General features: G+C 36.5%; 2 protein-coding genes across 2 annotated transcripts in view; both read left to right on the forward strand.

Annotated features, from left to right (window-relative positions):
- Ino80 (chromatin-remodeling ATPase INO80) overlaps positions 1-24,317 on the forward strand; it is a 380,523-nt gene that overhangs the window by 133,122 nt on the left and 223,084 nt on the right. The window lies entirely within an intron of this gene.
- Positions 1,150-7,134, forward strand: LOC137235106 (uncharacterized). The gene has a single exon (XM_067758296.1). It carries the CDS (start codon positions 4,118-4,120, stop codon positions 4,901-4,903), a length of 786 nt encoding a protein of 261 aa, XP_067614397.1. The 5' UTR covers positions 1,150-4,117; the 3' UTR covers positions 4,904-7,134.

The raw sequence follows: 24,317 nt of genomic DNA on the forward strand, positions 1-24,317 counted from the left end.
TTCGCACCTCCGTATTAAAAAGTGAACAATAGTTGAATTACAGAAACGTTATATTTTTTCCTCTATATTTTTGCTCAGTCGAATGGGAAGAGAAATTTTAAGCTGAGCAGGCTAAGCTGAGCAAAGCTCACAGAGTATATTACCCTTTTTTTTGTATTTTGTATTTTTATTTGTATTTATTTTGAAAATTTCTTCCTAGCACAACAATTTTGACAAATTATTTAACAGTGCTAGTCATGAATAGCATGAGCTATACAAATTGAACATTTATAATAATAAATTAAAATTATTAAACTTTGTTGACATAATAGCTGTGTTTTTTTTTACATCTATGTATATACGTTTACGCTTAAACTTTATATGGACTGCTAAGCGTCAAACTTTAAATACACCTCTGAAATTGCTGCGCATGAAATTTGTACTACTAAAATTTCAATACGCAATATACTCAGATGTAACTGAAATATGTGTCTATGTTTCACCCTCTACACTAATTCTATGTATTCTATGCATGTCCACTATTCACCGCAACTGATTCAACTGTATGTTATACATTATGGCCACCAGAGGTTTGTGTCTCCGATTTTAGGTACACCCTGTTGTGTAGCTAGTTATTTAACCACTGCCGTTAGATGGGTCTCCTAAGCATTATCTAAGCGAGGATAAGCGTTTTTTTACGCTCAAACGTAAACGTATACGCTTGTAAAAAACACGGCTAATGGTAGGTTGTAACGGAATAAACTAATTTGAGTAAATATAGACTTCAATATGACCAGGTTGAAAAAAGAAAAAAACTTATTCAGCCATGCCCATCCGTTCGTCTGTCAACATGATAGGTTGAGTAAATTTTGAGATATCCTATCAAAATTTTGGCACTCATCCCCCATCGCTATTCAATATGAGATAAACTGGACATTAACCACGCCTACTTTTTATGCATATACAATTTTGTAAACCTAATTATTCACTAAATTAAGCAGTTACAATAACCTAAATTTATACATGGGCTGAAAAATTGATACCAAATTTAAATTTTCAAAAAGGGGCGTGATGCCGCCCACTTCAGACAAAATCAATTTTTAAATATTGTAATAAATCGAAAACGGTTTAAGTTGTTACAAAACTTGGTGAACTAATTGTTATAAAGAATAAGCTTAAAGGAAATGAACGAAAACGGTGAAGGGTCATGCCCACTTTTATATAAAAGAAATTTAAAGAGGCCGTAGGCCTAATAAGAGGGTGTATCTTTGCGACAAATATCTTATATAAGCGCCATTTTACTTCTACAGTGTATTTATAACAGACAAATGCAAAAATAAAGAATAATTTGAAATGGGCGTAGCACTGCACCTTTTCTGAGCCATAAATTGAAGACCGATTGATGTATCTCGAAAAAGTTCGGTACATTAATTACGAAATAATTCCTGAAAAGATTCTAAAATAAGGTTGAAATTATCATGGGTTAGTCCCGAAATTAGCCCGAAAAAAATCCCAAAATGTTCTGAAAATGGTCCCGAAAACATTCGCAATAAATCAGGCTATAGTCCCGAAATATACCGAAAATAAGGCAAAATACGCACGAAGTGATTCCATAAGGGTGCCATTATGATTTCGAAACGAAAACGAAACAATCCCTAAAAAGTCCCAAAATGTTTTCGAGAACAATCCCTCAATGATCTCATAAGATTCGAGAATGATCTCTGAATTAGCCAAAGCTATACAATCTGAAACCGATATAAAACCTGGCATTACATCAAAGAATACCAAGTAGTTAGTCCCAAAATAAACTGTACAGTTTAAACAAACTCAGAGTCCATGGTGAAGAGGATGGCACTGCCAATTTTTCCATAACCGCTTAGAGCTCGATCAATATGACTCATATACAAAATATCGTTGATCTAAGTGGCTTCAGTATGCTTAGAGCAGTGATCATCAAAATTTAAAGTGTGACTGTGTTGGTGAGAATACTATCATCGTAGTGGTTGTGGTTTAGTCGTAGTTTAACGAGCACCGAAGTAAGACATATGCACGCATATTTGTTAACACTAAAAAATATCTCATAGATATGCCATAAAAGTACTGTTTTATTGCATGCATTCAAACGGTAAAACATTATTCCGATGTTGCTACGACGCTTGCTCAGCGACTACTAAACGAAAGAGATTAATACATATGTGTAAAATAAGCGTGAAAAATTATATCGCTAGCTGACGATCCCCGGCTTAAAGTGTTCCAACGGGAAGGAAGTGGTATGGTTCAATTTTTCAAAACCGCTTACAGGACTGGGCCAAATTGATTTAAAGTTATACTGTTCTTAAAAAAAAACGGTTCCCAAGGCGAACGGCTGGAACTGGCCTCCATTTTAAAATACCCTAGACTTCATATTGTTGTTATAGCGACAAAGATAATCCCGTAAGGTTTTGGGAAATGTTATCTATGTTGATGGTCCTTCGCCGGATATAGATCCGGTGCGTTCTGGTAATAAGCACCATTAAAGTATAAGCCCAACCATCTCGGAAACGATTTAATATGACCACATCGAACCTTCTAAGCTATCACGCCCTCATCCTCTTGTTCCATGGGTCTGCTGAGCCTCGACTTCTAAGATCAGAGATTCGGCTACGCGTAGGTGAAGTTAAAAATTGTGTTGGAGAAGCTATAAAATGAGCTGGCATCCCCTTGAAAAGATTGTGATACACAACACCTTCAATAATTTGGGTATTTTAGTTTCCCCTTGTGACAGGCATACCTGCTGCTGGTTAATTCTAAGCACCCAAACCCGCTGGTACTCCCTTATTTATGTACACATATGAACGGTCGACAACAAATTGACTCCGAGTTAACTTGAAAAACTGTTCCCAGGTGAAGGTATTGGTTGTGGTACCGTAATTTTTGCCAAATCGTTTGGGTCTCGAACAATATGAAATATACACAAACTTTAATTAAAAAATAACTGTTCCCAGGGAGCGCAGAACACCCACACTTTATAAAAAAACATAGCGTGTAAATACTTTCAAGCTTTTGCCTATTATGTGACAAATTTCTTACAAATTCGTTAAGACATTCTGACGAGACTGAGCTACTAAAAATTACCTGTAACTGTTCTTAGGTGGAGTGAAATACCTCCATAAAAAATTAGCTCAGTAGATCCCTCCAGACTATTAAACGCAGTCAATGGTTTAAGGCCAAAAACCTCCCAAAACGCTGCCTCGTGTGAAGAGCATTTCGTCCTTATTACATTTGTCATGTTCGTCGTTAAAAAGGAGTGGCCCCTTTTCTAGCCTTTGCTTTTGTTTTTCATTGATCATTTCTTTTGTTCTCTCTGTGAGGCGAACCAAACGCAGCTAGGTATAAAAAGGAATTATCCTGCAACAAAGGAAACTTGTGCAAAAGTATTAAAACAAATTTTAGTGTCAGTTTAACTTTATAAACAAAATCAAATTAGCGTGTATTTTGCTATCGAACAGTTTTTGAAAATTGTAAAACAAAAAAAAATTTTAATTTCAAAAAATATTGGACAAGAATTGGCATTAAAACTGTGCATGCGCATAGAATTTTGAACCAAAAATCAAAATAACCAAAGCGGTTTTTTCGATACGAAATTTCTGTGCTGAAGTTTTGGCGTAAAACTACATAAATCCAAAAATTCCAACAATAGCAGCTCAAAATTAAACAACAACAAGTACAAACAAATAGCCCAGCAGCACCGACAACAACACATCAACTCGAAAGCTTTCAACAACTCATGTTCTAATTAAAAGTGCATGAATTCCAATATACCAAACGCAAGTTCATTCAAATACACAAATAGATTTCAAAAAGTGACTTACCGGTAACTTAAAAAAACCGGAAAGGTGCGCCGAGTTTAACATAACACCGTCAGCCGTCAGCACAGCTCCATAAAGAGAACGTAATCGTTAAAAACCTAACATACAACAACAATATTTGCGATAAAAGAAACACTATAACAACAACTGCAGTAGCAGTTACCGTAAGTTGCTGAGGCAACAACTGAAATCGTTTCATAAACTCGAGATCCAAGTTCAGCCACAGAAGATTTTAGCCACAAAAAGAACACTAAATTACAAGCAAATAACAGAATACCGCCCTCTTCATAATGTCCACATTAAGACGTTCAGCTTCACAAATGCGCACCGAGACAACGCAAGAGGAGGAAAAACCACGTCCGCGCTGGTTTGATTGGGTCGAAAAAAATGCACTACCCAAGCGTTTCGAATTTCCACGCCCCAAACGCGAAGTGACGCGTTGGCAGAAGCGTGGTCCAATGACACGTCGTGACTGGGTGCATTTTTATCGTTGGGCCGCTAAGAATGCCATGCCACGTGAAATACCACCACCGCATTGTGATGACAAACCACCTGCTGCCAAAGATGCTGAGGATGGCAAGAAGAAAAAGAAAGAAAAGAAAAAGAAAACATATACGTTCGCAGAATTGATCGAACATGCCGCACAAATAAGTCAGCCAAGAGATCCACGTGAAAAATACGAATATCCACCGCCACCCGACTATCCATATGCGCCGAAGATTTCATTAAAGGAGCCTGCGAAAAAAGATCCCGGTCGACCGTTTAAACCACCCACAGTGCCGAAATGGTTTAATCATCTTGAACTCGAGACTGAATTTTGGTCAACATTACGCTTTCCCATCATACAAGCTGCATTGAATTATAAACCCACAGCTAATGTGCTAAGGCTGGCATTGCCACGTATGGTGCCACCTTTACGGCCACATTGTTCGATACCTGAACCGCCGATCGAATTTATACCACCACGCCGACGTATGACCTATCGACAATGGCGTGAACATTTACGAAGGCTTGAGTATCTAGCGAAACCTGTGGCGCGTCCGTACTATGATGATATGTGCGATTATGTGTACTGATGACACCGTACATCTATTCGTGTCAGACTCTAGTGCTCTGCCGTGTTTAAGTGGTTATAATATAATTTAGTAATTTCTATTTTAACTGTAAAGCGTTAATTGAGTTTAGTGGAAGTGTCGAAAAAATTATGCAAAGTGGAAGTTGCCAATGAAATTGAAAACGAGGACATGATAGAAAATAGTTCATTGTTATAATGATAACTTGCAGTAATCTCTAGAGATTTGGTGCTTTGAATAGCGGATGGGTGTGGGGCATTTGTTATTCAAGCACTAGCTTCGGTGGAGCTTCCTGTGCCTTTTATATAGCGTTATCCCTAATGTTGTTGTTGTTGCTGTTGCGTTTAAAGTGCTTCGCCGCATTCCATGACTGCGACCACTCACAAATTGTCATCAAAGTTCTGTAACGGGAGTCCAAGGAAACTAGCGGCTTAACAGGGGTGGACCTGCTATTGTCACTATTTCTTATATACAGAGTAATATATTTTTATTAAAAGTAGTTCTTTTACTCAAATATTTGGTACAAAAATTCATACAAATTTTTTATAAAAATTATTTTCTGTAAAAATTCGTCTGAAAAAATTAATGCCTTGAAAATAAATTCGAGCTTAGTATAGTTTCGAAAAAATTTTAAATTAAATTGTAAAATTGTTTTTATTTTAGAAGAGTAGATTGACTAATCTTGAAAATCCCCGGTGAGGAACTACACTAATCATTGGAGTGTCTTCGAGGTTGTTAGAAGTATCAGCTATCATGGAAGCCGCAGTTTGAATAGGAAAACACACTATCAACAAGGAAATCTTCATTTTAAGCGACACTCATGCGGCTATCAAATTCCTTGGCTTTCAAATGGTCCAACAAAACCGTGTACACCACACGTGGGTGCTAAAATAATAACTCTACAGTCAAGCTAAAGATATGTATATGGCTAAAAACCCCATCATATCATACGGAAATGCCCGGCATTAAGTACTGCCAGACAGCACTACCTGGTAGTTCCCTACCTGGATACTCTACACCAGTCGGTGGAGTACAGCACCACGGACTTGGTGGCCTTTAGCAGGTCCTCGATATGGTTCCAAAAGAAAAGCCAATGGTGCATTTCTAGTATCACAACCGGCCTCCAAATACTAACCTATGTGAGCCACCGCGGCAGCTACTTGAACCTAACCTTACATAACCTTATGCTTTACAAAAAGATGCAATATTTAAAAAGCTTACCGGGCCTAACTAGCACAACGAAAGAAGGGCTTTTCATGAAGTTTACTGCAATTTAAGATGCAGCCGATACATCTGGTTATGGCTGGATGTACTTCAATGTTGCTAAGACTATCCATGATAGCGCGTTTACAGACATTGTCGAAAGTCCCGGTAATGTTTAAGAAGACTCCTAAAGCATACTTTTTATATTACAGGGTTTTCTCTATGTTTATTACCACCCTATGCAGTGCAGTGTCTCCCGATTTGCCCTTGGTGTACACATGTGTGTTGTAAAGAGCAATTTTTCACACATCTATCCAGATTAGTTTCTGGAATTAGAAGTTATCTACCCAGTTTCTTCACAACGCACGACCTGATACTATCACTGACCAAATCCACGGCCACTCTATTCACGATGTGTAAGGAACAAATGACTCAAATATTGGACATTCACGTCGATGATGGTGGACTGCCGACCACGGTTACCACTTTGGTTCTTCCAACCCCCTTTGGTCCGCTGGTCCTTTATTTAAATTTTGATCCTTTTTAGACAATATCCCCGATTTTAGTACTTTTCTTATATTTTCACTGAGGTAAAAATATACAACACTGCCAAAAAAGTTGCCACACTTTCATAAACTTACATTTAATTTTTAATTTACTTCAATGGAATTCTTACCACAAAAATTGTTCAATCAAAATGTAGAAGAGCAATGGCAATTCGCCTAGGAGATAACTTAGGTGAGGAATTAAAAAGAAGTGTTGGATCTTATGGCAAAGAAATGTTCTGTAAGTGCTGATGGAATAGACTTATCAGAAAAAAGTTGTCTTGGTGGCTAGATATTTCGATCGGTTATCAAACAATTTACGTGATAGCTTCTTGTCAGTAGTAGGGCTTAAAAAATTTATTTCACCAAATTTCAAATTTATTTTACCAATTGGTTTTTGGTTTACCGTCGTAACGATAAACAGCTGATTACGTTAGGGATACGACTACAGCGACACGACAAAGGACACCAATGACTCCGGCTTAAGTGTCCGTACGTTTGCTCAGAACATTTTGACAAAACATACACGTTTGTCAATTGCTTGTTCAGAGGAGGTTGTTATAAACCCCCACCGCAATTTCTTGATAAATTGACTACAAGTCAACATTTTTTTATTTTTATTTTTTTATTTATTGTATAATTCAATCGTTGCGCTTTAGGAGGGAATTGTTAAACCATTTTTTAGGGAGAACATTACTCTGTAGCTCTGCAGGTTAGCCACTAGTTATGAGAGAGCTTTTGTTTGTTCTACCAGGGGTCACCTTGGGGCAGCCCCGCCTACACACATTCTGTGCCCTTTTAGCATTGACATAGATGTGCATACTTTGGAGGTACACTTTTTCTCAACATGCCTTGAGAAATATTAACTGTAGGGGCATGATAATAGGGCCATGCTAGAACAACAGGATTTTTCGTGTATTTTTTTCTGTTTAGTGGTCAAGCTGCCATTAAGATATGAGTCATTAACCAATATATGAGTCAGTATTCACTATTTTTTAATAAAATTGCATGTTTTACTGTATTCTTAATCGATATATATGCACATAAATCGTGCTAAAGCATATTATTATTGTCTCAGATGATCATTGCATTTTCATCCTAAAGGAAATTTCCATCTCGAAAACCACAATTTCGCCTTAAACAGTAACGGCATGGCAACGCTTCTGGCAACACAGCAAATATTATGAAACTTCTAAAATCCCCAAATACGTCAAAAAATTTTGAGTGGAACTACCTTCTTTTTTGTATCATGGTTTACTTTGCTTGTTGTATTATTTATAGAAAGGAATATTTTTTGTCTCTCAACCCATTTAACCTTGGGTAAATTTTTGGTTAGAAATGCCTAATTAAAGTTTCAATGCCCTTAATTATGAAAAGTACAAAATGTTTATACAGCTTGTTTAAATAACATTTCTATAGAAATTTGTTATTATATTAGCTTTATATTTTTGTGAAAAAAAACAAAGCGTGCACTTAATTAGTTCCATTTGTTTCCAAGCTGCAAATTTGTTTTATCTTATACTGCCAAATAACCAGAGTTGGGAGCAGTGCAATAAAATTTGAGTAACAACACTGCTCTAACTTAAGGAGGATGACATAATCAAGATCTTGTCTAAAGTGTTAATGAGACCTTAATTTGTAATAGATTTAAACATCTTTTCATCTTTCTTATGTTCGTAAAATTGATGTGTTTTAGACGGTTTTTTTAGGAATTTTGAAAATGAGTTTACGTCGTTTCAAATAAAACAACCTTGTTACTGTACACTTTTTGATCTTTTACAAGAGAATGTGCGGTTCAACCACGTTTTGTAAGCTAATGTTTGTGAATTTTAGCTTCTCGTAAAGGTAGCTAGTAGTTTTGAATTCAATAAGCTTATACAGGAATATACAATTTCTAGCTGCAAGATAATCTAAGATACTGCATCCCAGAAGTTTATTCTTCCACAAGGAGATGTGGTCATATTGATTTAAGCTGTAGACGTAGCGGGTAACATTATTGCACAGAACTTGAATTTTATGAGACGAGACGGAGTCCAGCTTACTATATACAAGACCGGAATATGTAATATGAGGTAGGATTAATTGCACAGCTAATTTTTTTCTTGTGTCTAACGGTGTAAACGAGGCTGACATTCTTAGCCTGCGCAAAACATTGTACACGTTGCTTACAACTTTGCTTATATGGTTCGAACAGCTCAGTGAAGAATTTACAATTAAACTTAAATTTTTTATGTTGTCAGTAAACATGAGACAGTTATTACCAACAAAAAGCTGGGGAATGTCTTCAACATGGACAGTACTTTACTGATGGGTAACACATGCGACTTGGACGCGTTTAAACGGAGACAATTTTTCGGGGCCCATACAGAAATGGCTAGCAGATCACAGTTTATTGTAAAGCACAATTCCTCGTAAAGACCAATCCGACTGGACAAATACAACTGAATGTCATCAGCATAGGCATGCACACTGACATACTGGCACACAGAGAACACATCATTAACAAAAAGACTAAACAAGAGCGGACCAAGTATAGACCCCTGTGGAACTCCGGATTCAACACCACTTGACGACGAAGACCCAGCTCTACCCTTTACCTTTTGAGATCTTCCTGTAAGATAGCTGGCCATAAGTTTAACAGCACTATTAGAAAATGCAGAGTAGTATTTCAGCTTTTTACAAAGTAGATCATGGCTTACCAAGTCAAAATGCCTTGGAAAAATCCAAAAGGCAAAGAAGAGTCAGATCTCCATCATCAAATTTTATACGAATGTCGTCCATTATTTTCATCATAGCTGTAGCACAGCTGTGCTTAGGTCCAAACCCTGACTATAAAGGAGACAAAAGATTATATTTTTGTATAAACGATGATATTTGAGAGGCCATTAAAGACTCACACACTTTAGAAAAGGTCAGCAAAATACTTATAGGCCTATAATCAGAAGGTTTAGTGGGAGTATTCTTCTTCGCAACAGGGACTATGATAGCCATTTTCCATGCCGAAGGAAAAAATGAGACAGTGAAAATATGATTAATTACATGTGTTAGCGTTCCCAGGATGAAACGCAATACCAGCTTAACAAATTTTAAGAAAATTCCGTCCTCGCCAACTGCATTGGACTTAATGGCCATGACTGAAATAACAACTTCTGTCTCAGTGACGCCAACGAAATTGAACTGCTCACTCAGTTCATGCTGCACTGTGAAGTCTTGGGCCGGAGGCCTTACACTGTTTTTACTTGCGCTATTAAAATATTCATTTAGTACATTAGGGTCAATACTCCATTCTGACTTCAGTCTTCCATGTACATTCAAGTTTCTAACATTGCGCCATAAATCCTTTGGAGAAAGGGAAGGGTTCAACTTAAAATTACAGAATTTAAGCTTGGCCCCTGGTTATGGCAGCAGCTCTGTTTCGGGTGGCCTTGTGCTGTGCCCAAGCAATGCCAGTTTTGGTTCTCCTCCATTTTGAGTGAAGCCTATTACGCACCTTAATAGCTAATTTCACATTATGATTGTACCAGGGACAAGACATATTCTTAACATGAGCACGACGAAGAGGAACATGACTACAAAAAACATTTAACGTCTTATTTAAAAAATCAAGTTTATCGTCTAGTGACGGTGAAACCAGCAATCACCCCAGTTAATATTAGACAGTTTATTGAAAAGTACACCAACGTTAACATCGAACTAAAGCGGGATGACATAATCTAGATCTTGTTTAAAGTGTTAATGAAGTGTTCTAAAGGAATTTTGAAAATGGGTTTACGTCGCTTTAAATAAAAAAACTTACTGTAAACTTTTTGATGTTTTTACAAGAGAATGTGGAATCCACACCACGTTTTGTAAGCTTAATATTTTTTTGATAAAACTTTTTAAAAACTTACATTGCGTTTACTTTGCTTGTTGGGATATTTATGGAAAGCTATATTTTTGTTTCTCTCAACCCATTTAACCTTGAGTAAATTTCTGGTTAGAAGTGCCTGTTTAGGTCACAGACCTAAATATATCTGCCCCCCTCGTAACATAATTCACTGCCAGCCACACATGTTTAGAGTCACTAGCACACAGGCATGTGTGAGTGGTATTACGTATGTGTATTTTACATTTACCGCTCTGAGCCCGCGGTATAGCAACTTTTTTGCCGGTAAACCCAACGAAGGTGCTGTATCGCGGGTTCATAGGCTTTGTTGCAAAGAGGTTCGTCCTCTTTCAATCCAACAGCCAGCGAAGCTTTTTTTCGCCTTAAACAATCTATAACAAATACGTGGGTGCGCGCCGTTGCCACCACGCATTTGTACAGTGCCTAATTAAAATTTCAATGCCCTTAACGATGAAAAATACAAAATATTTATACAGTTTTTTAAAAAGATATTTTTATAGAAATTTTGTTATTATATTAGTTTTATATTTTTATGAAAACAGCAAAGCGTGTGCTTAATTAGCTTCATCCGTTGACATTTCTATATAAATTTGTTATTATATTAGCTTTATGTATATATATATGTGGGGTCCCAACCACGTTTTATAAGCGTTGTGTTTTTTTGAGAAAACTTATTAAAAACTTACATTACGGTTACTTTGATTGACCTATAGTGGTAATGAATTGAACTTTGTTGATCTTAAACATGTAGACCATCGGCACTTGGTAAGGTATCGGGGAAAAGTATCGATACAAAATACTCGAGTATTTTTTCAGTACTCGTATCGTTCTAACACTAGATCCCTCACTAGGCTTGTCGTTGGAGTGAGGGCTTAGCATATCTCCATAGCGCCCGACTATGAGGCGGAGCTGTTTAGGACTGGCATCTACGCCGTTTCGCCTCATAGGAGGGCGGCGGTATGTCGGTGACCGAGAACTGCCAACCCCCTAATCCAGGGTGTTATGCGGACCGTGCCTATTGGACGATTTGCAGCCAGGGGATAAATTCGGCTGTATTCGAACGGAGCCTTCCCGATACCGGGCCACCTCGAGAAGTATTGATGGCCTTACCATAGTAAGGGGCGCTACTGTGGCTGACGGTTCTTTCCCCGTATATAATACTGGACCGCTGAGCCCGCCTTGTAGGGCAGGTGGTCGTACAACCAAGATGAACGACTCATTACCAAATTGTAATAAGGAGGATGATAAGAGGACTGAGTCGCAAGCCAAGGACGACGAATACGCACTAAGCGATGCGTCGGACTCGGGGAGCGAGAGTAGTGCTGATTCAATGAGCTCCGTGTTGGAAAAGCACACGAATGAAAACGGAGTAGAAGAGTGGAGAAGGGTACGGAACAGAGGAAGTAAAAGAGCTCTCTCGCAGTACCGTGCAGCACTAAGAATTGTCCAACGCCTGGGAGCAGTGGTCGACCCAACAGAAGTGGAGGTCGAGCGCTTGGAATGGGCCCATGAGGCGGGAGAAGTAGGTCGAAGGCAGTTCAAAAGGTTTGCTGCTAGAAACCCTCGGCTCTGCAACCGGTACGAGGAGGAAGAAGCGTCGAATGGCAGAATGAAGAGGCAACGTTCGGCGGAAGGCGATAAGACTGCTTTCAAGAGGTAGAAAGGACCCAGTCCCAGAGCCGCGAGGCAGGGCAGTCTCATAGATAAGACAAGTAGGCCCAAAGCTGTAAGACAGTTGGGTCACAATAGCGAGGTAGCAACTACCTCGAAAGTTGCGAGTCAGAGGAAAGTTTCAACTACGGAAGTAGGAGATAAGCCAAGGGAGATAACGCTAAGACTCCGGCTTTCTCGGAGGTGCTTGCTCAAAGGAGGTTGTTATAAACCGACATCGAAATTTCTTGATAAATTGGCTACAAGTCCACATTTTTTATTTTTCTTTATTTACTGTATAATTCAAGCATTGCGCTTTAGCAGGGAATTGTTAAAATATTTTTTTGGGAGAACTTTACCCAGTAGCTCTGCAGCTGGGGCAGCCCTGCCTATACATATTCTGCGCCCTTTTAGCATTGACATAGATGTGCAGACTTTGGAGGTACACATTTTCTCAACATGCTTTGAGAAATATTCACTGTTGGGGTATGATAATAGGGCCATGCTAGAACAGCAGGATTTTTCGTGTATTTTTTTTTTTTCTGTTTAGGGGTCAAGCTGCCATAAAGATATGAGTCATAACCCATGTATGAGTCATTATTCACTATTTTTTAATAAAATTGCATGTTTTACTGTATTCTTAATCGATATATATGCACATAAATCGTGCTAAAGCATATTATTATTGTCTCAGATGATCATCGCATTTTCATCCTAAAAGAAAAATTTCCATCTCGAAAAACCACAATTTCGCCTTAAACGGTAACGGTATGGCAATGCTTCAGGCAAAAAAACAAACATTATGAAACTTCAAAAATCCCCAAATACGTCAAAAAAATTTCAGTAAAACTACCTTCTTTTTTGTATCATGGATCAAGCCATTACGGAGGGCGGCAACTTAAAGAATTGAAGGCTAGATTAAAGGAGGAACTAATTTATTTCATATTAAGTATAGTTACCACTCACCTAATTTATGCTCAAGCATACCGATAGATATAGAGTTTGTGAAGGAATATATGGACGTGCCATAAAAAAGAAATCTTTTCACATTTTTTTTTCAACAAAGACCTAATTAAAAGTTTTGAAAGTGTTACTTCTCGTTAGGCACGTCGATTTTTTAATTTTTATCACATAGCTCAAAGTAGCTCAACGAGTTCATGGATGTCCGAGAAATTGTGCTGTTAAGCCACGCAAGAGACTTGAAAACTAAGTATCTTGACAAAGGAAATATTTTTATTGAAAGTAAGGCAGAAATATTTCTTGAAAGCGATAACTTTACAAACAGTGTTTGAAAATGCTGAACTATTTTTCAGTATTACAAAATTGCTTGAACTGAAATTTGGAAGATATTTTAGCAACAGAAAAAAAGCAAAGTCAAACATTTGTTTTTATTTTACTTCAGATGTAACATGAACACATGGTATAAAAAAAAGGTAGTTCCACACAAAATTTTTTGACGTATTTGGTGATTTTTGAGGTAATCTTCGTTGTTTTCCTAGAAGCGTTGCCATACTGTTAGTGTTTAAAGCGAAATTGTGGGTTTTCGGGATGGAAATTTCATTAAGTATGAAAACGCAATGGTCATCTGCGACAATAATAATATGCTTTAGCACGATCTGTGTATATATGTATCGATTAAGAATACAGTAAAGCATGCAATTTTATCGCAAAATAGTGGATAGTGACTCATACATTGGTTAATGACTCATATATTTATTGCAACTTTACCCCTAGACAGAAAAAACATGTAAGGAAGGCTAAGTTCGGGTGTAACCGAACATTACATACTCAGCTGAGAGCTTTGGAGACAAAATAAGGGAAAATCGCCATGTAGGAAAATGAACCTAGGGTGACTCTAGAATGTGTTTGTACGATATGGGTATCAACTGAAAGGTGTTAATGAGTGTTTTAAAAGGGAGTGGGCCTTAGTTCTATGGGTGGACGCCTTTTCGAGATATTGCCATAAAGGTGGACCAGGGGTGACTCCAGAATTTGTTTGTACGATATGGGTATCAAATGAAAGGTGTTAATGAGTATTTTAAAAGTGAGTGGGCCTTAGTTCTATGTGTGGACGCCTTTTCGAGATATCGCCATAAAGGTGGACCAGGGGTGACTCTAGAATTTGTTTGTACGATATGGGTGTCAAATGAAAGGTGTTAATGAGTATTTTAAAAGGGAGTGGGCCTTAGTTTTATAGGTGGACGCCTTTTCGAGATATCGCCATAAAGGTGGACCAGGGATGACCCTAGAATACGTTTATACAATATGGGTATCAAACGAAATGTGTTAATGAGTATTTTAAAAGGGAGTGGGCCTTAGTTCTATTGGTGGACGCCTTTTCGAAATATCGATATAAAGGTGGACCAGAGGTGACTCTAGAATTTGTTTGTACGATATGGGTATCAAATTAAAGGTGTTAATGAGTATTTTAAAAGGGAGTGGGCCTTAGTTCTATAGGTGGACGCCTTTTCGAGATATCGCCATAAAGGTGGACCAGGGGTGACTTTAGAATTTGTTTACGATATGGGTATCAAATGAAAGGTGTTAATGAGTATTCTAAAAGGGAGTGGGCCTTAGTTCTATAGATGGACGCCTTTACGAGATATCGCCATAAAGGTGGACCAGGGGTGACTCTACAATGTGTTTGTACGGTATGGGAGTCAAAGAAGAGCTGTAGAACTAAGGCCCAGTCCCTTTTAAAATACTCGTTAAGACCTTTCATTTGATTCCTATATCATACAAACATATTCTAGAGTCACCCCTTGTCCACCTTTATGGCGATATCTCGAAATCGCGTCCACCTATAGAACTAAGGCCCACTCCCTTTTAAATAATCATTAACGCCTTTCATTTGATACCCATATCGTACAAACACATTGTAGAGTCACCCCTGGTCCACCTTTATGGCGATATCCCGAAATGGCGTCCAACTATAGAACTATGGCCCACTCCCTTTTAAAATACTCTTTATACCTTCGATTTGATACCCATGTCAAACAAACACATTCCAGGGTTACCTAGGTTCACTTTCCTACATGGTGATTTTCCATTATTTTGTTTCCAAAGCTCTCAGCTGAGTATGTAATGTTCGGTTACACCTGAACTTAGCCTTCCTTACTTGTTTAACTTTTGTTTTGCCATTTGGTGGTAAGGTATCGTTAAAAGGTAAGCATTTTTATAAGCTTTTATTTATTTTCACATGGCTGTTGTCTGTAATCAAATCTTGCAAGTTAAATTTGATACACTTCCCGGTGTCCGATTGAGCTGCAATTTTGCACACATGTATCTCTCCGATGACAATGCAATATTACTTTGCGAGAATTCGATAAATTAATCGATAACAGAGTTATCGGTAAAGATTTGTGTTCAGAAGGGAATAAAAGCAGGGACGGAAAATAATAATTTTTTTTTTCGGAGACGAAAAAGTCCTGGTCAAAAAATTGTCCTAGGTGAAAATGTCTGAGTTTCTAGGTATCCCTATAGCAATATCATGTCGAATCATGTATCCTTTTTATTTTTGGAACTTTTTCCATAAAAGTCCACATATAAAAGTAAAATCTGTATTTCTATTTCGGATAAGCCGTTTCTTTGTTATCAAGCGGAACTTTTATTTCGGCCTTAAAAAATAAAAGTCTTGATTTAACTTTTATTTCGGGACTTTTATTTTTAAAAGTCCGAGTTTAACTAGTTCTATCGGACTCAAAAAATAAAAATCCGAAAATAATTTTTATATTGATCCAAATATTTTAAAGTCAAAAATTAATAGTTTTGCAAGGATTTATATTATAAAAGGAATAACAATTTCAGCCCCTGAATAAAAGTCTAAGTTCTTTGTTTATAGGGACGGTGAATAACCTACAGCGGCTCAAGAACGAGGTAACTTCGCTTTGTTTGTGTATACAACGAACGTAGAAGTTAGGCTGTTATGCTCAATGTTGCATACTTTTCTGCGCACTTGATTTTGTTTTACAGATTTAACCCACAGAGCAGAGATCTGCAATGAGTAGTAGTAAACTGAACGCGACATAGGCAAAATCACAATAAAATATGATTTGTTAGTTAGGCACTATTTGACAAAATTTTATATGTGCTCTCTGTCAAAAATGCTTCAACTAACTTAGTCACATTTTATTTCGATTATGAATATGCCCCAATATATTCGGATCATGATATAAAAAATCGTGTACTCAGTTAGAGTTATCTAAACGTAGCGATTCGTATCAGCCATTTGGTTGAGAGTTTTTTTCATCATGACACCGCGTTAGCGTTGAACCCGAAAGATCTGATACGATATGTTTTCTCGAAAATCTGTATATTCATATGTATGTATGTATGTATTTAACGTTTTGTTGTTGCAAGAACACGTGAACATGTGTATGCACATATATACAAATTCATTTGAATGAGTTGAACAAAGCATGGCGCACATTCCAAAAGCACGACTGCTGGCGAAGTTGATTAGTGATAACTTTTTGGAATGCACAGTTGCAACTTTACGACAAATTAGTGAGCATAAAAATTTTTCGCTCTATTCACTCAACGTTTTTATCGATTGGTTGATGACAGTTGGCTCAACGTATCGTTTCAAAAGCACAATTTCTTTCACTCAGCTTATAACTGGTTATTAGCAAGATCAATTAATTAATGGAACAAAAACAATGATCAGAATGATGTTAATAATATAATACACTCAGACATTAACAAAACAGGAGGTCATCCAAAAGAACTAGAAATATTTGTTGGTGCTAAAGTTATGTTGAGATCTAACGTTGACGTTATAAAGGGACTTGTAAATGGAGCAATAGGTCACATCACTGAAATTATATGGCCATATGACGTGCTCAACTATACCATAACGATATACCAACGGTTCGCGTAGACTTTGGTAATGATGGCGTTCACATAATACAGCCTAAATCAGTTCAATTTCCTACTAAATTTAATCACGGCACAGCTGAAAGAAGAATGCTCCCGTTTGTCTTGTCGTGGGCTTCAACTGTGCACAAAATGCAGGGAACTACTGTAGATCATGCTGTTATTTATCTAGGTTGCAAATTATTTGCTGCTGGTCAAGCTTATGTGGCTTTAAGCCGAGTTAGGTCTTTAGAAGGTCTTCGAATCGAAGAACTTGACTGTTCAAAGTTGACTTCGAATAAACCTTGTAATGTTGATGCATTAAAAGAAATGCATAAGATGAGAAACGTTACAAATAACTAAGTAAAGTTTACATAACTAATTTAAACAATATTTTACCGTACTAAAAAATAAAAAAAAATGATATTTGAATTAAATTTAAGAAAAAAGCTTTTCTAAGAACAAGCTTTTATTACTTGTTAATAAAACGAACTAAAAAGTAAGAAATAAAATTAAAAAAAAAAAACTTTTTTAAAAATAAGCTTTTATTATTAGTTAATAAAATTTACTAAAAAGTAAAAAATAAAATTAAAGAAAAAAACTTTTTTAAAAATAAGCTTTTATTATTAGTTAATAAAATTTACTAAAAAGTAAAAAATAAATTGACTGTAAAGAAATATAACACTTTATAAGTTCATTTTAATCTTTAACGATAATTAGGCTTCTTCGTCTGCGACCAAAAAAATCCATATTGTACATAATTATATATTTTTAACATTAAAACTTTACACCTAAATTATTAAATCTTACAGTTTATATCACAGTCCTAATTGTTCTAATAAAAGCGTGTTACATTGTGATAGCAAGAAAAGGAGGTCCTAAATGTTCTTAATTATACCTAATTATCGTTAAAAGTTACAATGGACTTATAAAGTGTTATATTTCTTTACAGTCAATTTATTTTTTACTTTTTAGTTAATTTTATTAACCAATAATAAAAGCTTATTTTTAAAAAGTTTTTTTTTTTAATTTTATTTTTTACTTTTTAGTTAATTTTATTAACCAATAATAAAAGCTTATTTTTAAAAAGTTTTTTAATTTAATTTTATCTTTTTACTTTTTATTTAATTTTATTAAACAATAATAAAAGCTTATTTTTAAAAAGTTTTTTTTCTTTAATTTTATTTTTTAATTTTTAGTTAATTTTATTAACCAATAATAAGAGCTTATTTTTAAAAAGTTCTGTTTTCTTTAATTTTATTTTTTACTTTTTCGTTAATTTTATTAACCAATAATAAAAGCTTATTTTTAAAAAAGTTGTTTTTTTTCATTAATTTTATTCACACTGCTACGATGACGGAACCTTTACAAATTCCACTATGCGTATTGTCGAAATAGATTTGGAGCCAAAAAAGGGCAAACATTTTAAAGAGGACCAAAAAAAGAGCTAGGGGCTAAACCGGAATGTTTGGAGCTAAACGCAAGAAAAAAGTACTATATCTGGCTCCACAAGTACCAAAATGGCAACACTGCATACCACATAGGTATTGCTTTTAAGCTTAAGGCCCCATTACTGATATTTAGCATAGACTTGACTTGACTTGAGAACTGTCACTTACAGTTCTGTTAAATGAACATTGCATGTTACTGATTACTCAAAACTTAGCAACACTTAACTTGACTTGGAAGTCTGTTCAATTTTGATTTTCTATGTAAGTTCAAAGTGACGTTTACATTTTGAAATGCCATTTGTTTGTTTCCATTTGATTTTGACATTTTGTCATACAAATTGACATTTATTGATTATGATGCCAGATTGTATGCGCTAAGTGGAGTATAATCGTGGCTAAGTTGCCAAGTTTACGCCAAGTCAAGTCAAGTCTATGCTAAGTATCAGAAATGGGTCCTTTACACACACAGCGTCACGATATAGTCACACGCATAGCGTCTGTATTGACTTATGTATGGAAAATTTTTAAAGTGATATTTTAGCGCTCAATAACAAGGAACAATTGATTTGAAAAATAATTACGTAAATGTTTGTCAAAGCCGCGCTAATTGCGTTTCGCTGGAATATAAATAAAATCCTGAGTTTGTTATTTTGATAGAGCGAAAGTTGTTTGTTCAGCTGATATGTTGAAATGTTATTCGGCACTTTTAATACTCAATTCCCTCAAGCTATGTATAATAGGCCAAGTGAAGAAAAATTAAGATTTTCTTTGTTAGCTTTAACTTACATTTAATCAAATTTCTAATTGCGTCAAATTCCTGAAATCTAGAATAATTAATTCTAATTGTTTTTTTTTTCGCGTGATCCAATTTGTATAAAAAGCGCCCACAAAATCTATCTAGCTTTAGTTAAACTTCAAAAGCGTTGAAAAAAGTTATAAATTATAATGAATTTACTGTTTATCGTGATTCTTGGCTCTCTTCTGAGTCTTGGCGCACCTTCGAACACAACGTATATTAAATATTTGGTTGGAATATATTATAACGGTAAATACGATTGCGCTGGCTCATTGGTGACTTTTCAAATAGTGGCTACAATTGAGCAATGCGTGACAAAATATTCTGTAAAGGAAATGTCCGTTAAAGCTGGTTTAGGCAATTTAGGTGAAACACCGAAACAAGTTCGCAATGTCCAGGGTGTGTATTATCAACTTGACTTATTTTCCAATAAGGAGGTAGGTGTGATTAAAGTGAGAGAACCCTTTACTCGGAGTCCTGAAGTAAGCACAATACCACTTTGTACTCAACCATTAAAAGAAGGCCAAATGATGCGTGTTAGTGTATATGGTTTCAAGAAGGCAGTCGAAAGTATTGACGTGCCTATATTACGACGGCAGCAATGTTTGAGTTATTTCAAATGCGGTGTAACAAAATCAAAGTTTTGTAGCTTCTTTAGAAATGGTGCGGCTTATGCAGATGCTGGAGCACCGGGCGTTGTGAATGGAGAACTTTGTGCAATGGCAATAGATAAGCCCCCTCATTCGGCATTTCCGCAGCTATATACAAATGTATCTAATAAAGATATTCTAAGATATATACAAAGCAAGACGAAATGTTAATTGAAGGGTGTTGTGATGAATCGAGTGCTGACATTACATGTATACATGTAATCTATAAATCTTATAAAATAAAGTCACTAAATACGGTTGAAGTGCCATTTCTTGTTTTGCATTTGAAACCTTAGCTATATGTATATGTGAGATAGACGATATTTTAATATATACATATATAAATTAAGTGGGGAGGGGAGGCCCTCATTGCTTTAAAAGAAAACATTTATTTGAAGCAATATTTAATTTATAATTTATTTAATAATTTGAGAAAAAATTTTAAACAACGTGATATTAGGGCGGACAAGGCGACAGCTGTTTCTATTAAAAATAAATAAATGTAAGGCGCGATAACCTTCGAAGAGATCTAGGGCCGAGCTTCTCTTCCAATTTGCGTCGTGCTCCTCTTGATTTTCCCTACAAATTGGCCGGACGGGAGCTACATGTTTTATGCCGACTCCGAACGGCATCTGCAAGGCAGTTGAGTTTCCACTGAGAGCTTGCCAAACACTGCCGAGTAGCGACCCCGCTTAGAAAAATTTTCTTCTAATTGAAAAACCTTATTTCTAAAATTTTGATGTTGCTTTGCCCGAGGTGTGAACCCAGGGCATACGGTATGGTAGGCGGAGCACGCTACCATCACACCATGGTGACCGTCAGCTGTTTCGATTATACCTTGTAAATCTCTTCAAAGCCTTTTCTTCCGGGAGTGGGATTTGAACCCGCACACCTACGATGGTTGAAGTGTTGCAAAAGCATTCAGCCATGTCATGGCTTAGTTGTTGTAAACTTCATCCCAATCTTTTCCTTCATATTTTATTCTTTTGCACAGTACATACTTTGCATGTAATCATGTGTTAAAGTTATGCTTGGTGTTTGTGGCGGTTTCAAATAAACATGTATTTTTGCATTTTGTTCTATTTAGGTCCGGTTTTTCAGTACAAGTTCAACTCAGTTTGTCAGTTAAACTACTCTTAACCTTATTCTGCAGTTTTTCCATCTACTTTAACTGAAGTTTAAGCTGAGCTTAAGCGGCCGATCTGGCAGGGTTAAACTCTAGTTAACCTATCAGTTATTTGCCTTCGTTGGGAATGGCGTCAAATATACCCAACAAGCATTTAGGCTTAAGTACCATTAGCGCTCATGTTGATAACTAGGCATACTTGTAAAATCTCAAGAGTTGTTTCGAAAAAGAGGGAATTTTTTATAAGTTGAACAAATTTAATTCCTAAATTGTGGTTCCCTAGCTGGACTCGAGTGTGAGATTCCATACCACAGTATTTTCACGAAAATAAAATAAAATATATGTATATATATGTATATATTTTATTTTTGGTTAATTAAGCTTCATTACTGCTATCAATCAGGTGTTTATTTTTTACAATAAACAGCTGTTGGTTTTGGTTGTACCTCCTTGGAGATTTTGTTTTCAACTCCACCTCACTCGATATCCAATGTAGCATATCAACTGGAAAAATTGTTGAATATTCATTTTTGCACTGTACATTTCTCAAAATTTCTCAAAGGTCGGAAAATAATTTAAGGAAGGTTCGACGTTGGAGATTCGGGAACTATACATTTTACGAAATTTCTCAAAGGTTGTATATACTCAGCGTGAGCTTCAATTGTATATTTAATTTCAGGGGTGGCTTTCCGTAATTCGATATCGATCAAGAACGAGTATAAAATAATCGTTTTCGCTTTCCGTAACACAAATTGTCGACGCGTCGTATCGAACGTTCACTACAAACTGTTCGATACCAAATTAGGTGTCGAGATTGAGAAACAAACGCTATTTATAAAAGAAAATATTTTGGTAGCTCCAAAAAGCTTTCTAAACACCCTTTGAAATCTGCAAACGAAAGACATCATACCAAGATACGGGAACTAAAATGGCATCATCGAGCGTTCGATATCGACTTGAAGTATCGAATCAACGAGTGTCGACTATCGAATTACGGAAAGCCACCCCAGATGAATTACTTTTCTACATAACACGTGGCACCGCCCGTTTAAAAAATGGCTCACCATTTCCTCTTACAATAAAACTTGATAAGTGAAATATCATTGATCCAAAACTATTTTTTGCTAAGATATAGCTTATTATTCTAGTCTACGACCCTGAAAGTAGGCGTGGTCTTTAACCGATTCCGTCCATTTTGACTAGAAATATTTTCTGCTATAAGGAAAATATGTGTACACTATTCCATTACGATATGTTAATTTTGCTTCGAGCTATGGCTCCCGAAACATAGAAAGTTCCTGCATTATTGACGATCTCAATGCCTGTATGGGGTCATCTCAAGTAGTGCAAAAAGATACGATATCTACTTTTGCGAGTGTGCGTGACACACGCACATCTAAAGATTCGGTAGTAGATAATAAAGGCAGGCGAATATTTAGTTTGGCTGAAAACTTGGATGGGGTTATTTTAAACGGAAGGGTTGATGGTGATCTGAGTGGTGAATTTACTTTTTGCGGTGGAGTTGGCCGCACAGTGATTGATTATGCTATCTGCTCTTTTCATTTGCTTCGTTTAATTGATGGATTTTATGTAAAATCAAAATGCTTCTCCGACCATATGCCGGCTGTTATTAATTTCAACGGCCGTTCGTGTAGTGTCGACTCCGAACAACATGTACTTTCTCCCATACTCTCATGGAAAGCACATAACGCGAATAAATTTATGGAGCTCATTACTAGGTCCTCCAATAGCGAATATATATACTCTGAGGCCCTTGTTGATGAAAAAGTGTCTATAATTACTGATAAAATAAAACGGCGGCACACCATTGCAAAGGAAAGTGTCATTTCTTACCGAAAAATGCGTGGTTTGATAGTCAGTGCGCAAACTAGCGCAAGAAGTTAATGAGCACTTTAAATATGCTGAGAAGGAGGAATACAGATTGCGATAGGATTAAGTACCTCACTCTTCGTAAAAAATATTGTCACGGATATTAGCATCACTAAATTATCCCATCACTAAGGCCATGCCAAGCAGTATTTACGTTAATAATTAAATCAAGTATACACATATATAGGGCAGCCCAGAGAGATGTCACACACAGATGCATTTACTTATATACCTATGTGCGCGCGAGAGACTGTAAACTACAAAATTCACATCAATAATTCAATCTTTATGTATCTACATAAACGAATAAATAATTGCGTCTACACGTATGTACGTATACGAGCAGCGGAGCGGCAATGCACAAACACATGCATATATCTTATCTGAGTTGTCACAAGAGAGAGCAATAATTTGTGCACGTAGTTGTGGCTGGCGATTTTGTAGCCGAAACAACTAGTAAGTTCTGGAAATCGAAGAGCCTAGAAGTATGCAGCGTAAACTATAAAAGCGGGGCAAGCGAGTAAGAAGTAATTCAGTTTGATTTGAGATTTGGATTAAGCGCTATCTAGCGAGCTATAGCAGTATTATTTTGAATAGTAGAGCTTCATTTGAGCTGTCAATCAGTTTGGTTATTAAGTAAGCTATTCATTGCAAAGTACAAGTGTTATTGTGAAGTACTTGAATAAAGGGCATTTTGTATTATTACATATTGGAGTTATTTATTCAACAGTTTAGCGATACGAACTTAGCAGAGGGTTGCAAATAAGAGGATTTGCAGCAAATTCGTAACAATTGGTATCAGAAGTGGGATTGTTGGATAAATTCTAGAGGACAACAAGGACATGGCAAAGTTCAGTGAATTGAAGATCCAGCAACTGAAGAAGGAGTTGGAGAGCCGTGGATTGAATACAAGCGGCGTTAAACTTGAACTTCAGGCACGGCTACGAGAGGCAATGGAAGCAGAAGGAATTGATGTGGAAGAGTATGTCTTTCATCTTGATGGCGAGGAGACAACGAAAATTGAAGAGAAAAACGAAACATCGCAGACGGTTAGCAGCACAGACTTGAACATGATATTGGCTGCAATATCTGCACAAACATCGACAGTAGCATCAATGTCGTCGCAACTGGCATCTCAACTGGAAGCACAAAAGGCACGTATAACAGAAATGTCATCACAAATATCCACCAACATGTCATCACAACTGGAAGAACAGAAAACGTATATGTCATCACAGATGGAATCCCAAGAGACACGTATAACAGCAAAGATTGAATCACAGGAGACACGTGTCTCAGAAATGTCGTCGCAAATGTCATCTCAACTGGAAGAACAGAAGACATATATGGCATCGCAACTGGAAGA

This window comes from Eurosta solidaginis, chromosome 1 (genome assembly GCF_040869045.1).
Source record: "Eurosta solidaginis isolate ZX-2024a chromosome 1, ASM4086904v1, whole genome shotgun sequence".
In the NCBI taxonomy this organism is placed as follows: Eukaryota; Metazoa; Arthropoda; class Insecta; order Diptera; family Tephritidae; genus Eurosta; species Eurosta solidaginis.